The 17,437-nt window shown below is 35.9% G+C and overlaps 1 protein-coding gene across 6 annotated transcripts in view; it reads right to left on the reverse strand.

Annotated features, from left to right (window-relative positions):
- Positions 1–17,437, reverse strand: part of RPS6KA3 (ribosomal protein S6 kinase A3) — a 114,777-nt gene that overhangs the window by 54,870 nt on the left and 42,470 nt on the right. Inside the window, exon 1 of one of the 6 annotated variants that reach the window (XM_021715167.1) lies at positions 8,569–9,152. The exons of the other annotated variants lie outside the window; for them this stretch is intronic. Coding sequence (XP_021570842.1) covers positions 8,569–8,607 — 39 coding nt within the window. The 5' untranslated portion in view covers positions 8,608–9,152. Of the gene's footprint in view, positions 1–8,568; positions 9,153–17,437 lie in introns of those variants that run through there. 6 annotated transcript variants of the gene reach the window in all.

A 17,437-nucleotide genomic window follows, 5' to 3' on the forward strand; every position in this document is an offset into this window, starting at 1 on the left:
TACCATATGTTCTCACTCATAAGTGGACCATGAACAATTATCATAATACTATAAGAAAGGGATTGGCAGTAGTGGGAAACTGCCAGGGGAAGAGGGGGTGGGATTGGCAGTTGAGGGAAACTGCCAGAGGAGGGAGGGGCACACCCCATCAACAAGGGTACCTGCATAATGAACATTTGTATACCTAACCCTGAATTGCACCCCACATTTTTAAAATAAAGAGAAGTAAATAAATGGATAAATAAACCAAAACAAAAAGCAAAACAACAAAAAAGTTGACAATTTAAAGAATTACAAATATTTCTCAGAAAGATACACCAGGATATTAAAATGAGTAGTAAGAGGAGAAAAGTTCCAGGAAGAGGATAAAAAAGAATGCAGGCCCATCATCTTTCTTTCTAAGACAGAGGCTGTAGTTTGTAGGTTATCCTACTACTAGGTAGTTGAATCGTTTGACTCTCTTGAAACTTTAGCAAATAAAAAAAAAAAAATCTCCTAACACTGGTTTAACCCTTTATTTTGTAATTTCACATGCATTATTTCCTTTAATTCTAACAATTCTATACAGTAGGTATTAGGATAGAACCAAGCATTAGCTGACTCTAAGATACTACTTCCTTCCACCAAATAAGATCAAGGTATGTGGGCTTCAGACACACTTTTCTCCAAGTGAGAGCAAAGGCTTCAAAGTGATAGCTGTTAGTTGCCACAACTGAGAAGGCAGGAAGCAAATTACCAAATTCTTTTTTGTTTTGCTTTTTTTTTTTTTTGAGTTAGAGTCTCACTCCTTTACCCAGGCTGGAGTGCAGTGGCATGCACGCTCACAGCAACTCCAGCACCGACCTGCTGGACTCCGGTGATCCTTCCACCTCAGCCTTCCAAGTAGCCGGAATCACAGATGCACGCTACCATGCCTGGATATTTTTTTATTTTATTGTAGAGTCGAGGTTTCACCAAGTTGCCCGGGCTGGTCTCGAACCCGCAAGCTCAGGCAATCTACTCACCTCGGCCTCCCAAAGTGCTGGGATTATAGGCTGAGCCACTGAGCCCGGCTATCAAATTCTTTTACAAAATCTTTCAAAGAACAGTGTATATGTGGAATTAAGATTTAGACTGAAATTCAGCTAATACTATTAAAAGCACCTATACCACATGTTAAGCCTGTTAAGTGCTTTTTTCCCCTTTTATCTTATATTTATGTCACAATAAATCTCTGACTACATATTAATGTTAAAAAGGGCTGGGATAACACAAAGAATTAAACCCCAGAACAAGCACAAACATTTTGGAATCCTCTATATAATCCCTCACTCACCACCAGAAATTTGATGGAACCTTTAAAGGGAAAATGGTTTGGATATTTTACAGTTTGAAGTTTAAAGCGATTAAGTGAAGGCTAAAGATCACAAGTCAGTAAGTGGCAGACTTAGGGCTCAATTCTGTATCTTCTGACTTCTAAAACAAGGCCCTTAGGATAACACCACACTGAGACTGTTGGAGGCTCTTGCTGGTTTTTCATTCAAGATCAATGTCAGGTACCTATAGACATATGCCCCTGGTCTTTATATCTGGTCTGCATCTTTGGGGTCAATTAGCTCAGTTGATTAGAGCAGTATTCTTTGAAATTTTGGTAGCATATACTTAAAAGTAAAAAATTACCATATACTCATTATTTGTATACATACTGGGTTATAAATTATATACATGTAAAGAAGCTTTCTTTTTTATATCCCAAAGTGTTATCACATTGTACTTTGATGACTAATGGATTAGAGACCTGAACTCATGGGGCCAAGTTCACGAGCTGGATTACAGCATGTGTCAGTTAGCCTCCTATGGAGAAAAACTACCTGTTCAAGAGCCTAACTGGAATCCAGTAGCTATTTATGCCCTTAAATCGTGAGGCCATGAAGAACTATACTCTGTCATGCTCTATATGTTTTACCACTTTTCTTTCTTAAGTGAGATATGATTTATCGGGTTACAATATTTTTTTTCACTTTATATTTTACAGTGAATGCCTACAACAACTGTTTGTAATAAATAAGGATACAATACAGGCAGGGAAGAACAATCATTGAATTATAAGCATGTTGTATTTTGGAGCAGGCATACAGGATCAAGCCTTACTCTTACATAGTGTAAGGTACAATCAGGCCATGGATCTCAAAATAAATGGCAGTTATTATTCTCAACTCTTTCTTTAATGTTTAAATTTTATCTATCTATGTATCTATGTATCTATGTATCTATCTATGTATCTATGTATCTATGTATCTATCTATCTATCTATCTAAGAGACAGGGTCTCACTGTGTTGCTCAGGCTGGTCTCAAACTCCTGGGCTCAAGCAATCCTCCGGTCTCAGCCTTCCAAAGTGTTGGGATTACAGGTGTGAGCCACCACTTTCAGCCAGTATTCTCATCTTTGATGACTACCCTTCCTTTCCTCCCATGTCAAATAAGTTACTAACAAATGTAGAGTCTCCCTTTGATCCCTTAATTTAACATATACTGAAACATTTACTAAGTATCAAGCATGGTGTTGGGAATGCCTTTCATTCTTTCTTTTTCTGTTTCCAGTGGTATCATCCAGGCAAAAAGCCTTCACTACCTTTCATGTAGAAAACTGAAAGTAGCTTGGTTATTCAGAATACCCCTTTCTGCCTGTGTCCACTTCAATTCATCTTCTTGACAAATTCATTTTCTGAAGGTATACAGCTCCAGTTATATGAGCAGGCTCTTCCAAAACTCCTCTAAGACCGGGCATGGTGGCTCATGCCTGTAATCCCAACACTTTGGGAAGCAGAAGTGAGAGGATTGCTTGAGCCCAGGAGTTCGAGACTACTAGTCCCAGTTAATCAAGAGGCTGAGGTGGAAGGATCGCCTGATATCGGAAGTTGAGGCTGCAGTGAGGCATGATTGTGCACTCCAGCCTAGGCAAAAGAGTAAAACTCCAACTCAAAAAAGAAAACAAAAACAAAAACTCCTGCAAGTTTTCCCAAATTAAATGTGCTGCTTCAACCTCAGCATTCGAGGTCCTCTACAAAACAGCATCAATCTACCTTTCTGGTACTCTCTCTCAGCATTCCCCTATACATAGCCTTTTGTCAACTTGGGTTATGTTCTAGTTCATAATTTTTTTGTTTTTAAAATCAAAGTAATATATGTATATAGTAATAAATCAACAGTGGAAAAATAGCTTATGATGAAAAGCATCTCTTGTCACCTCTGTGCCTATACTTTAAAAAAATTAGTTCCACATTTACTTTGATAATTTCTTAATTTATTAACCTTAAGACAATAAATACAGGTTTGATCTCATATGTCTGCTACAAAATACATGTTTATACTTCAGTGATTGTTCTTTCCTGCCTTGTTGCATTCTTATTTACAATTGTTGTAGGTATTTGCTGTGAAATATAAGGTGAAAAAATGTTACCTGAAAAATCTGACTTAAAAAACAAAAAAGGTGAGGGGCTCACTTATATTATGCACCTCTTTCCATCATCTTCCTCCCTGCTGTTTGATAATAATCTTACTTGTCTTTTCTCTCAGTATTGGACAGAATCCTAACTCATCAGTTTGTAAAAGGATGCTAATGATAATGGTCACATAGTCTTTCTCTCAAACTTATCCCCACCTGCTGCTTGCTAGCTGTATTTTTACATTTTTATTAATATAAAGGTTATTCATTTTAAGAAAATTAACAATCTCTCCTGCAACCACAACCAAATCCTTCATGCTCCCCTCAAAGCCTGATTCTAAGGGTGAAAACCTATACAACACCATCCACATTATCACGACAATATATTGTTCAAATGCAGGCTAGGTAATATATTAAATTTTCTTTTATACAGTACAGGTCCATGACCATGACTCCCAGGCCAATTAAACACACACACACACACACACACACACACACACACACACACACACACACACACACACTTTGTTAAATGCTTCAATTCAGGACAAATTTTACTTTGATTCCTATTAGGAGCATAAATTTCTTATACAGTTATCAAATTTTTTTTGTTTTTTTTTGTTTTGAGTTGGAGTCTTACTCTGTCACCAAGGTTGGAGTGCAGTGACACACTCATGGCCAACCCAGCATCGACCCGCTGGGCTCCAGCAATCTTTCTGCATCAGCCTTCCAAGTAGCTGGAACTACAGGCGTGCACTACCACGTCCGGCTATTTTTTTTTTTTTTTTGAGTTGGAGTCTCACTCTGTCGCCCAGGCTGGAGTGCAGTGGCACGTTACTGCCACCACAGCCTCAACCTGCTGGACTCAGGCAATTCTTCCGAAGCCTCAGCCTTCCAAGTAGCCGGAATTATAGGCACGGGCTACCACTCCTGGCTAACTTTTTATTTATTGTAGAGACGAAGTTTTGCCAAGTTGCCGGGGCTGGTCTTGAACCCGTGGGCTCAGGCAATCCACTCGCCTCAGCCTCCCAAAGTGGTGGTATTACAGGCTGAACCACCAAGCCAGGCCTTTTTTTGTTTTTAACAGCCCCTACCATTCTTGGGAAAAGGCAGAAGTTAATTTGACCATTATCCTTAATCTTTTCTTAGCCTTAACCATACTTTTTATTCTTCTGTATCCTGGAGACCCTTCCTATCCACCTACTGGGATTGCTGATCACTAGACCTTCTGCACAGCTATCATCTCGGGATAACTCTAGTGCTTTTCTGGTTGAATTCACTTTTTTCAGTTTCCTATGTCTCTTTCTTAGAGTATGCCCTTGTAGCTTCCTAAGAAAGGTAATGTGAAAAAAACCTTTCTGAACCTTGCACATCTGTAAATGTCTTTATTTTGTCTTCACATTTGTATAGTTTGGTTTGGTACCAAATTCTAGAATAAAAATAATCTTACCTCAGAACTTCTGACACCATTGGTCCATTGTTACCAGTGCTGCTGAGGAGACAGGTGATGCTAGCCTGATCATACTTTTTGGTAGGTGACCTGGTTTTTCTTTCTGGAAGCTTTAAGGATTTTCTCTTTGTATTTCTGAAATTCCACACTAGTGAGATAATTATGGGTCTTCTTTCCTTCAGAATGCTAAATGTTTAGCGAACTTTTATAATTCTTTGTCTGTGGCGGATTGTAACATTTCTTTATAATTTCCTTCCATGCATTTTTCATGGTTTCTCTTTCTGCAACTCATCTACTAGTTGAATATTGTATGGATGAAATTAAATCCTTTATATCACTTTTTTCTCCTATTTTCTGTCTCCACTTTCTGAGAGACTTCCTTGACTTATCTTCCCACTCTCATACTGAAGTTTTTATTCTGGCAAATCTTATTTTAAAGTAAATTTTCAAGTGTTCCTTTTCTTAGTGTTTCTTTTCTTTTCTTTTTCTTTTTAGAGCATCTTCCTCCACTACCTACCATCTCCCTCCAAAATGAATACAATCATTTCAAACCTCTTTGAGAATACAAACTAGAATTCTAAAAATATTTTTCTAAATTGGGGCTCAGAGAATACAGAAAATTTTCTTGGAGGTGGAGAGAAAAGATCAATGCCTGTGGCAAGTCTGACATTGGCCCAGATTAAAAAAAAAAAAAACTTGCCACTTTTTATCCTGCATATATTTCCTGTTCCTTCTAAGTTTAAATGTTGTAAGACCTAAATTTTTACTAATAGTACCAGAAAACTATTTTCTATCTACTTTTTTATATATGCAAAGTTGCAGTATTATAATAAAGTAAACTATCCTTGATACCTCAATGCCCAGATTGTGCTTAAAGTCACAAAGTCATAGGATCATGACTATTTTAGAAATGGATTTAAGGGTCAACTAGGTCATATACTAATGCCTGGGCAATCTTGGACAACAGGTAGGAAAGCAACAATGTATTTTTCTAGCTCATACCTGGAATCCAGTGAGATGGATACAGAGAGGAATATCAAATTTCTGAAGGCACTGATGAGCCAAGAACAGACTGACATGTGCATGTGACAAACATATCTTATGTCACTAAATCACCTGTTATTGAAATAAATCTGTCACACAAAAACACAAAACTATAGTTTGACTTGACATTTTGTAAAATTGTGTTTTTGTCCGTAAGTACATGGTGAAGAACTATAGTTTTATGGAAAAAGAATATTGTCTATATATTACATATTATAATTACTCTGTGAGGCTCACATATTTTTACATTATCTGGCATAACTATTTTAAATGATACAGGGATACTTGTCCATTCGTTACCACAAAAACATTCTGTGCATTTAAAAACAGTAATAACAAGTTCCATGTTATTATTTTTACAAAGTCTATGTTTATTTGATAAGAAAAGTCTGACCACAGGCAAACATTTGAGGCTGGCAGCACATCTACATTACTTACCCTGTTTCATCCTTCCTACACTTCCATCCCTTTCAGACATTTGCCATTCTCGGCCTAGATGATTAATACCCTTAAGTTATATATGGGAATTCATTCATTCATTCATCCATCCATTCAAACATAGGTGCTTGAGATATATAATAAATCCAATAAACCAAAACCCCTTCCTTTTTGGGGAGAGACCAAATAATAACAGGTAAATTAGTGTTAGAACACGATAAATACTAAGAAAATATGTTGACTTGGCTAGGGGATGAGAAAAATAGACAAGGAAAGGGGGTAATTTTCAACAAAGGAGACAGGGCAGGCTTTAATAAAAAGGTGCTATTTGAGAAAAGCCCTGAGGGAGGTGAGGAAGCCAACCACCTGGGTAAAGAACATTCGCTGCATAGGGACAAGCCAATGCAAAGGCCAGTGTAGAGCTTACCTGGATTTCAAAGATTTATTATTATATAAATACCTCTTGAGATATAACCCCTGATAGATAAAACAAAATTCAGTTAAAAATATAATTTTAGAAATTAATTTTAGACATCACAGAAAAATGGCAGGAGAAAATTCATAGATAGGTGGATCTTTTGGTGTTCCTCAGTCACACAGAAAACCATCCAGTTTGTTTCCCAGGACTAATGAAAAGTCTTTAGGTTTATACCTAAATGGGCTTTAAGGTCTATCCTTTAAAGTGGAAAAAAACAACCTGATTTTTCCTTTTCAAGTTGTGGGAGGAAAAATATAATTTTGATCCTAAAATAAAAAGAGGATTAAAGAAAAGAAAATTAAATGAATGCCATCTGAGTTATTGTTTGTAACATGCTAACATTAAGAAAACTGGGTGATATTAACTGATTTTAAAGAATGATTCAACATTTGGCATTATGCCCTGCCTTGTATACATAATTTCCTTTTTCCTCCCCTCCCTTGAGTCAGGAAGTGTGTTCTTGAGGCATTTGTATGTTCTAAATTGTTTTGGATGCCAGAAAATATTATTGAAGCTTGAAACACAATATTTAAATGTTCCTTGGTAAAACTCAATAAATAAGTATTCTCTATCCATGTATGTGTAACGATTTTTTGGTATAACATAAAAAAGACCTTACAAATGAAAAATGCATACTTTACCCCTGAAATGTAACTCCAAAATAATTAAACTATCAATCTCTGTATAGATACCTACAATTCTATAATATACAGTTTTTTATTTTAAAAAGATATGGTAACTTTTTTTTTAAATAATCAAGATACATAAAAATTATTTGATTGGGACACAAAACTAGGCAGGTTATTCAACTCATGATGAGAAACTACATTTTAACAGATTACAATCTGACCAAATTCAACTTACTTCATTTGCTAGTGGAATGATAAATACGCTAAGCATTTTTCATTTAATCAAATTCTTTAAGCAAGTTTGAAGAATTTAAGCTCCCATAAGTCAGCGTCTTATATCTATGTTAGGGAAAAACAGCAATGCTGGTTCTCTAACATTCTCAATCACTGCTGTAAAGAGTAGAGCTTTTTCCCAATTAGGAATTCTGATCAGTAAACTTAATTCTCTTTAAAGAGCAGCAGGATAGCACAATTCTTATGGAGAAAATATCAAGTTGATTTTGTCAGGACTGTAGATGAAATATAATGCAAATTATCAGCCACTAAACCCATTTTAATGGAGTCATTCTTTGAAAATTGTTCCTACTCTAAGTCAGATAAAACGACTTGCTTAAAGTTACTTAAATGTGGAGTTGCTTAAATACTCTCAAGTTTTTACAGAAACCAATTTCAACAAAAATCAGATTGCAAATTCTCGACTGTTTAAAATAACCCACTCTCCTACCCACTAAAATATAGAATACATTGTAGCAATCTCTTAAATATTAGCAAGTTTGCGATTCTGTTTGTGCCGGGTTTAACACTGAGAATTAAAGTAACTCATTTTATTTTACAAAACCACAAATACTGGCAAGATAAAAATTACTTGTGGATATAAAAGCCAAAGTAGAAATAAGTTGACAAGATACAGAGTTGAAATGAATAATACACATAACTGGCTTACTTTTAGTAAAAGAAATATTATCCTTTAAAAATTCTATCAAAACTGGTTTTGAATTTCGAAGTTTCTTAAAGAAAATATAAAATGGATTCACTAATTAGTATAATTATACTTATCTCCAACTAAAACATTTTATTCTTTTAAAAAAGTTGAACAAAACTTACCTGTATAGAACGAACACGAAAAGATAAAAACTTAAACATGGCTACGAAACCATGATGGTAATAAAGGAATTTCTGCCGGTAATGCTTAAGTTAGAAAGGGAAGGCCAAGCCCCTGCAAAGTTTTCTCCTACCAGCTGTTCCGGCAATTAGAAAATTTCCTGTCAGGCGGGTCCTGAAAGTGCTAGAAAAAAAGGCTGGACAATTTTACTGTGGTAAAAGAAAGAAGAAACCTGCCAGCAGGGGCACTAATGTAGCAGATAGGTAGGGAGACCAGAACAGGAAACCAAAACAGATTTGCTGATAGCCAAATCCTGTTGAAATATTCTTTTCTCCTGGTTCCCAGCAATCCAGACAGTTTTTCACAAGTGAAATGTACAATGTTATTTTAGAATCCTGAGAAATGCCAGTATTTCCTAACTATATGACTCTTAAAGCAACTGAAACTAGTTACACTACTAAAATATAAAAGTCACTGAATTGATGCACATGTGGAACTCTACCCTTTGCAATATGTATACACACACCCAAGCCTTGGTCTCAAGATGATTTTTAAGTTTATATATAGACATGTCATGGGTGTTCCCTGTCAATGAGGAAGAGTTTCATACCTATAGGAAGAAAATGAAGACCATGTGCAAGAAACTTTTTATTGTAATGCAAGAAAAAATTCTTCCCATCTGAAAGTAAGCTACATTTAAATTTACATTGGTTATTATAAACATTAATTTTCAAAAAGGCTAAAGATTTCAAGGCCCATAGCTAAAACTCCCATTCTTAGTTGATAAAAATCTAAATTAAAAAAACATTCCACCTTTGGGTTATTAGTGAGCAAAAAGGAACATTTAAGAAGCCAACTTGAAAAGGAGAAATCAAGCTACTACATAAACCTTTACTCCATTTCATCCTCTAATACCTTCTGGAAGTTCTAAGATAATTTTGCCTTGGAAAATATTTTTAAAAATATGTTAATATTCAGAACATAATCACTGTAAGAGTGGTACTTAAACAAAATAACCAAAGGACAGTAGCTTCAAGAGCTGTGGAAAAATGCTCTACTTAACATACATATCTGTGTGGAAGCAACAAAAACCTCAAGTCTTAATTCACACAGCCTATGAAACTTTAATAAAATTGAAGAATTTTCAAAACTTAAAGAGACTAACAATCAGCTCAGTTTCTGGATGAGGAAACTATGGTTAAGGTGGGCCCATATTTGGTGGTGTTAACTATAATGGGAGCTCAGTTCAGCATTCATATATTGAGCAAACATTAGAGTGTCTATTATATGCTACAGGTACTATATGAAAAGTCAGGGCTCTTTCTGCTATATCAAATTTTTATGAAAATGCTCTATAAGTTACCTAATGGAAGTTGAATAACTTAAAAATGCTTAATTGAAAAAATTATCCTATGTAACCAAATATGTTAGAATCAGTGAGGACCCAAATAAATATTCAAGATAGAACTTTGAATTCTGCCTGGAAAATTGTGCAGTTCTCTCAATTAAAAACACGTCTCCATTTTTTTTTTTTTAGCAAGGAAAGCACTTAGAAAGTTTTCCATCAGAACAGAACTCTCCCATTTCCCAACAGGAATTACATAAGCATCCTAATGATGCTCCAAAAAGGTAGCAAGGTCAGGACAACCATTGAACACAGAAATGCAGTCTGAACATGAGGTGTCTCTTAAGACTATGACAAGAAGAAGCAAATATCATGCTTACTGCGTAACTGATGAAGTAGGAATATTTCTCTAGAGAGCAGTCATCGTCTTTATTTAAGTAATACTTTTGAATGGGAGCAACCAAGTACCCTTTTATACACTTAAATAATTAGTAGAAATTGGCTTTAACCTGCAAGTGCTCAGGGTTAATAATTCACATTTTGTTGTGTTATGCTTTTAAATATTAGCACTAAGAAATGAAGCAATATTTCAGACACGAAAATCTGAAATAGGTCTCCCTGAACTGAAATGATACCTTAATTAAAAGTGTGGGACTGCTGTTCAAAAGACAAATGTGACAGAAAAGAATAAATGTGACCCTTTACAACAAAGGAGATATTAAGACATATGGCTAACTGTTTGGAGAATGCAGAAACCATTAAGGAAAATATCAGTACAAATTTGATTATAGAAATTCAAAATTTGTTTACGTCAAAAGGTACCATAAACAAAGTTAAAAGACTAGCTCATTTGATTGGAATTCTTTATAATCACGTTGCAACTCATCATTGAGCAAATGCTTTATTCAGATGTTACTTATCTCCTAACCAGAATATGAGTTCTTAAAGTCCTTTGATGCATCTCTTATGGCATTTTCTACTGTTTAAGCACATCCCATTGCCCCTACCAAATTAACCTTAAGCAAAGGTACCATACTTAGCTTAGTATTCCCATAAGAAATAGCACAAAATAAGAACACAAATAATGGCTGCCTGAATAAGTGTCACATGCTGAAATCTGAAAAGGACACTTGTGTGGTTCGGCATGTGAAACTAGATACTATTGTTTGCTTTTTTCCCACCTCTAACTTTCAAGTCTGTCTTATTACATTTTCATCTACTTTTTCTTGATTTTTAATCTCACTGGTTTTATCATTTACATTGTTATCTAAAAATAATAAAAGAATACATGCCTTTTATTGAAAACTTATCTAAGAGAAAAAAATTACTATTTTGGTGATTTTTTTCCCAGTCTTTTTTTCCAACCATGTGAATATACTACTTTCCAGTCTTTTTTAATACACACACATATACACTTGGACAATACTATATATACTATCACTTTTTCTGTAAAGGGGCAGATAGTAAATATTTCAGCTTTGCAGGACATGGTTTCTGTCAACTCTGCCAATGAAGTGGGAAAACAAATGGGTGAGGCTGGGTTCCAATAAAGTTTCATTTACAAAAACAGGCAGTAGGCCCATGGGTGTAGTTTGCTGACTCTGTTCTTTATTATTAAATAAACTTGAAAGCATTATTAAAGACCGCCAAAAATTATTCTATACAAGTCCTCTATTGTTGGGTATTTGACCTTCTATACCACTGTGATGTCCCATCCTTTGTGCACATTCACAATTGTTTAGAAATAATTTCTAGAAGTAGAAATTGCACAGTAAAGAGTATGCAGCACTAAGGTTTTTTATCCTAACTTATTTGCTGTGTTGTCCTACAGGAAGAACCTGAATAATAAGGAGGGAACAACACCAAGACTCTGGGTAGGGGCAAGCCACAGCCAGGCTTGGCCGGCCAAGACCCAAATTCAGCCATGTCCATCTCTTTTTACCTATTTTCTCCAATTGTTTTTGCCCTACCGTGGCTCACTGAGTTGAGTAGTTATATCAGAGACCAGATGGTCCACAAAGTCTAAGATATTTATTAACTATTTGGCCCTATATAAAGTTTGCTGACCCATGGTTTAGAGTCCTCAAGCAGAAGGAGCAGCAAATGCAAAAGACCCGACATAGAAATTAACTTAATGAATTCAAGACACAAAGGAAAGATCACAGTAACTAGAATGTGATGAACACCAAGGAGAGAGAAAAGAGATGGAGAGGTATCTTGGGGTCATATTAAGTGGGCCTTACAGACCCAAGAAGGTTGGGTTTGGATTGTATTTCAAGTGTAATGAGAAACTAACCTTCCCCATTTTAGGTAGCAACATCATTATCTATCTCAAAAACGGGTAAGTCATTTTTGGCTCTTTCCTTTCTTATCTAATTTCCTTCCTTTCATATTTAACTCCTCAAAATACTGATTTTATCTCTGAAATAACCCTCAAATCTATTTCTATTTCTTTAGACACTCCTAGTACAAACCATCATCATCTATTGGCTTCAAACTGATTTTCCCACTTCCAAATTTTCCCTGTGCAATTCTTTCTCTGTTCACAGCAGCCAGGAAAATCTTAAAGCAGAAATCAGACCTGGTTATGCCCCTATCTCCAATTCCCCAATGGGTTCCCATCAAAGAACAAAACCCAAACTTCTTACAGTCTACTGAGTAATAAGTAAACACTAATAAATGCTACCTTGATCCTGACTTGGAGATATACTCACTAAGCATTCAGATAAGATGTGAATTTTTGGTTTTCAGATATTTCATGTTAAGATCAGACTGTTTCTTCTTTACTAAAGGAGGAACAAATGTTAAATTTTTATAATGTCTTTATTATCTATTAATATGGTCATTTGAACTTCACAGCAACCTGGATGGACTTAGAGTCTATAATACTAAGTGATCTTTCATAGAAACAAAGAACTGAGTATCACATGTTCTCACTCATAAGCGGACCTTGAACAATTATTGTAATACTATAAGAAAAGAATTAGCAGTAGAGGGAAACTGCTGAGAGGGGGGCAGGGAAGCAGGATTGGCAGTAGTGGGAATCTTCCTGGGTAAGGGGGGACACACCTTATCATCAAGGGTACCTGCATAATGAATATTTGTATACCTAATCCTGAATTGTACCCTATCTTTAAAATAAAAAATATATATATGGTCATTTAATTTTTCCTCCTTTGACCCACTGATTTGATAACTTATGTGAATAGATTTCCTAATATTTACCTATGCTTGTACTCATGAGACAAACTCGTTGTTTTAATATAATTCTGTGCTTAATTTGTAAATATTTTATTTAGGATTTTTGCATTTATATTCATAAATTAAATTGGCACATGTTTCCCCTTTGTCTACTTTTCTGTTCAGTGCCACGCTAATTTTATAAAACAAACTAAAAGGCAATGTAGAATTTTTTCTATGTTTTGGGACAACTTAAAAGCCACAGGAAAGGTCTTGTGCTTGAAATTTTCAAATATTTCTCTCCTAAGAAATCACTGGAACCTGTTACTGTAATTGGTGGGGGAGATGGGTAGGTGGTGATAGTTCTAATCTGTTATGATTTAAACATCTCCCATGGCTATTGGTATACTCAGTTTTTTCTCTCCCTTCCCAAAAGACGTAATTTAGATTTTACTAAAAAACCATATACTTTAGCAAGACTTTCATATTAGTATATTGTTACACTCAGTATTCTATTAAGTTCTTGAAATTAATACTAAGGAAAATTTCAAGCATATCTCGAATTAGACAGAATAGTGTAACAAATCCTCATGTGCCCATCACACAGCTTTAATAATTTTCAATTCATGGTCAATCTTGTTTCATAGACTTACTTCCCCCTACTCCCATAACTAATTATTTTGAAGCAAATCTCAAACATTATATCATTTTATCTGTAAATATTTCAGTTGTTATGAGTTTAATCTCCTTCCTATCTGTGGTTATATCCTGTTTTGTTTTCCTAACACTGTGCATTTGCTTTTGGCTTTTTCTTTCCGTTTTCTAATTCACTGATTTTTGGAATTTATACTTAATTTCTTCCTCTTGCTTTTTATAGATTTATTTTGTAGTTCTTTTGTCTAGTATCCTCCACTGAGTTCTTAGTTGCTTTATTTGAAATCTCTCATTTATTAAGTTTTTTTTAAGTATAACTATAATATTTAAGATATTACTATATTCTAGGCACTATGCATTATATGAAATTATCTCAGTTAATTATCACCACAGTGAGGTAGGTACTGTTATCCACACTACAGACTAACAGATTGAAGCTTCAAGAGAAGTTAAATAACCTGCTGCCTAAGTTCTTGTAGTTTGGAAGTGGAAGTGGTCATGATGTTGATGAAAGCATAACCATGCAATTTGGTCTGGGGAAGAAGAGTGCATATGAGTACATATGAATGACCAGTGGCTGACTTAGGTAAAAAAAAAAAAAATTAAAAGGAGGTGCTAAACCTTTTGATAAGATCTAGAAGGAAGAGGGCTCAGTATGGCAGCAGAATTCCTAAAAACTTTACTGCAGCATAAATTACATCTGTCTGGCAAAACCTCAACCTGGTCAAACCCAATTATCAATCATCCTCATGACCTCGGGATGGCTGAATTCTGCTGGAAAAAAAATCAACCCATATGGTAAAACTTAAAAGTAGTATGTTCTTAATTGATTCCTTTGGATACAATTTGTATATGTGTGTGTGTGTCACTTAATTCTTCATACACTAAACGGTTTAATTTATAAGGATTTCCATCTAAGTGCAGAAGAGTTATTTTTACAGTACACATCCATCAATAGTGTTATAAAGTGCTAAGTGCCTAAGGTTTTCAATCAGAGATGGGAAATAAGTTTCATAAAGATGGTCAGTTTGAACCAACTGGTAGTGGCTTCCTAGAGCAACCCCTGAGAGGAGTGGCTTCTAAGGCCCTGTCTCAATGGACAGTATGCTATGTTCCACATGTAAAATCTCAAGTGTACATAAAGAGAATGGCAAGGGGCAGTAGCACCATAGCCTCAGGTCTGAATCTTGCAGTAGGTAGCAATATATACCCTAGGTACTATCATGCCTCTCCCTGTCCACACATTTTTGTTTCTTACTTAGCCTGAAGTTCTTTTTACTTAGTCATGTTTGTCTAAAATAGTTAAAGTAAAATAGTTATTTGGGTAAAGGGGCTACGACTTTCCATATGCCAGTATTTCAGGTTAACTCAGCCAACCATTTATTTCTAAACATAATTTAAGTCACTTTGCTTTTTTTCCAAATATGGATGTAATCATTCAAACCAAAGGAATGGGTATTGTAAAGAATAGACTAGAACAGAGGATAATCAATTCTGAATCAGGGGCATCATATGAGAAAGGTAAGCCATGATTTAAAAAAAAGAGTTGTTTTTTGGCCGGGCTCAATGACTCCGTCTGTAACCCCGGCACTTTGGGAGGCCGAGGTGAGTGGACTGCCTGAGCCCGCGGGTTCGAGATCAGCCTGGGCAATTTGGCGAGACCTCGTCTCTACAATAAATCAAAAATTAGCTGGGCGTGGTAGCACATATCTGTAGTTCTGGCTACTTGGAAGACTGAGACAGAAGGACTGCCAGCACCCAGCAGGTCGACGCTGGGTGCCGTGAGTGTGCCACTGCACTCCAGCCTGGGCAATGGAGTGAGACTCCAATTCAAAAAAAAAAAAAAAGTTGCTTTTAAATTTCTTACAGGTTGAGGAAAAGGACACTAGGAAGTGAAAAAATAGCCTTGAAAGAAAGCCAAAAATGTAGCAAAGGAAAATCTTGCATGCTTGGGAATTTTGCCTGGTATATAATACTCTATGGTATATAATACTCTATTTAATGCCACCATGTAGTAGTAGTAATAATAACAACAATAATAAATATTTCCCTAAGTGGTGTATGCTTAAATCTATGAAACTATATTTTCCCCTAAGCTCTGAGTGCTCAAATACAATGAGAGTAAAATGGCAGACAATATCTACACAATTAATCAGTAAGTGTTATTTATGCTCCAGGCCACAACTTTTCCCTGCCAATGAGCACTTGGGGAGGCCTACTGTATGTTTCTGTGTTGAGTGACTAATTTACTGCCTATTGTCTACTCTACTAAATCTGCTCTTTTGTTGTTTTTTGTTTGTTTTTGACTTGAGGTCTCACTCTGTCACCCAGGCTGGAGTGTAGTGGCACAATCATGGCTCACCACAGCCTCGATCTTTTAGGTTCAGGTGATCCTTCTGCCTCAGCCTTCCAAGCAGCTGGGACTGCATGCATGTACCACCATGCTCAGTTAATTTTTTTTTTTTTAGTTGGCGTCTCACTCTGTCACCCAGACTGGAATGCAGTGGCACACTCACAGTCACCGCAGCCTCAACCTGTTGGGCTCAGGTGATCCTTCCACCTCAGCCTTCCAAGTAGCTGCAACTATAGGCATGTGCCACCATGCCCGAATAATTTTTTAAAATTTATTGTAGAGATGAAGTCTCACCAAGTTGCCCAGGCTGGTCTAGATCCTGTGAGCTCAGGCAATCCTCTCACCTCGGCCTCCCAAAGAAAGTGCTGGGATTATAGGCGTGAGCCACTGTGCCCAGCCCTCAGCTAACTTTTTAAAACATTATTTTTAGACACATAGTCTTGCTATGTTGCCTAGACTGATCTTGAACTCCTGGGTTCAAGCAATACTCTTGCCTTGGCCCCCCAAAGTGCTGGGATTATAGGTGTGAGACCTCATGGCTGGCCTTAAGGCTTCTTTCTGTAGTTTATTTTGTATTTGAATCATGATGACTACAAAAGGTGTGCATGTGTGTGCTGAACTCATGGCTATTAGTATCATTTTGAATGTTCAATGAAAGTTTTAAGTCAGTTTTGTGTGAGAGATATATGGAGGAATTAAGTTTTTACTTCAGGCGAGTAAAGACAGGAAAGGGTTGAAACTTTAGAAAGCCAGAAGAAAAGGTAACAGTATTAAAATTCCAGAAGATGGAAAAGAAGTGGATCTAAGATATGGGAGAGAGACAAATAGCAAGGCAAAGAACAAAGGAAAGAGAAAAAGAGATGAGGTGTGAAGAAGAGAAAAATCCAGCCAGAACAAAATGGCTTTACCACAAATAGAAACCTGGGGGACATGTTCAAGAGACATCACATCACAGGACTAACTCCATACATTAAGAAGGTCTGAGTGAAGATATTTTATGTTCAGGAGAAATTAGGCACTCCTTTTTGGATATCCTTTTAGTCAAACTGATTTAGATAACTCTAACACATCTTGCTCCCCCCTCCCTTTTGCCTTTTGTTTACACTATTTTCCCATGAGAATATGTTCACCCAAATATTGATATTTACTTCTCAAAATCTTGTCCTAGTCTTCAAAACTAAGGTTAAATTTTATGTTTTCTCAATATAACTATTTCTCAATTTTTACTTAAATTTTTTGTATAGAATCCTTTATGGAGTTTTTTTTTTATTTTTAATTTTAAATTCAGGGTTAGGTATACAAATGTTCATTATGCAGGTACTCTTATTGATGAAGTGCG

Source organism: Carlito syrichta, unplaced genomic scaffold (genome assembly GCF_000164805.1).
Source record: "Carlito syrichta isolate Samal-C Ts95f unplaced genomic scaffold, Tarsius_syrichta-2.0.1 Scaffold306767, whole genome shotgun sequence".
Classification (NCBI taxonomy): Eukaryota; Metazoa; Chordata; class Mammalia; order Primates; family Tarsiidae; genus Carlito; species Carlito syrichta.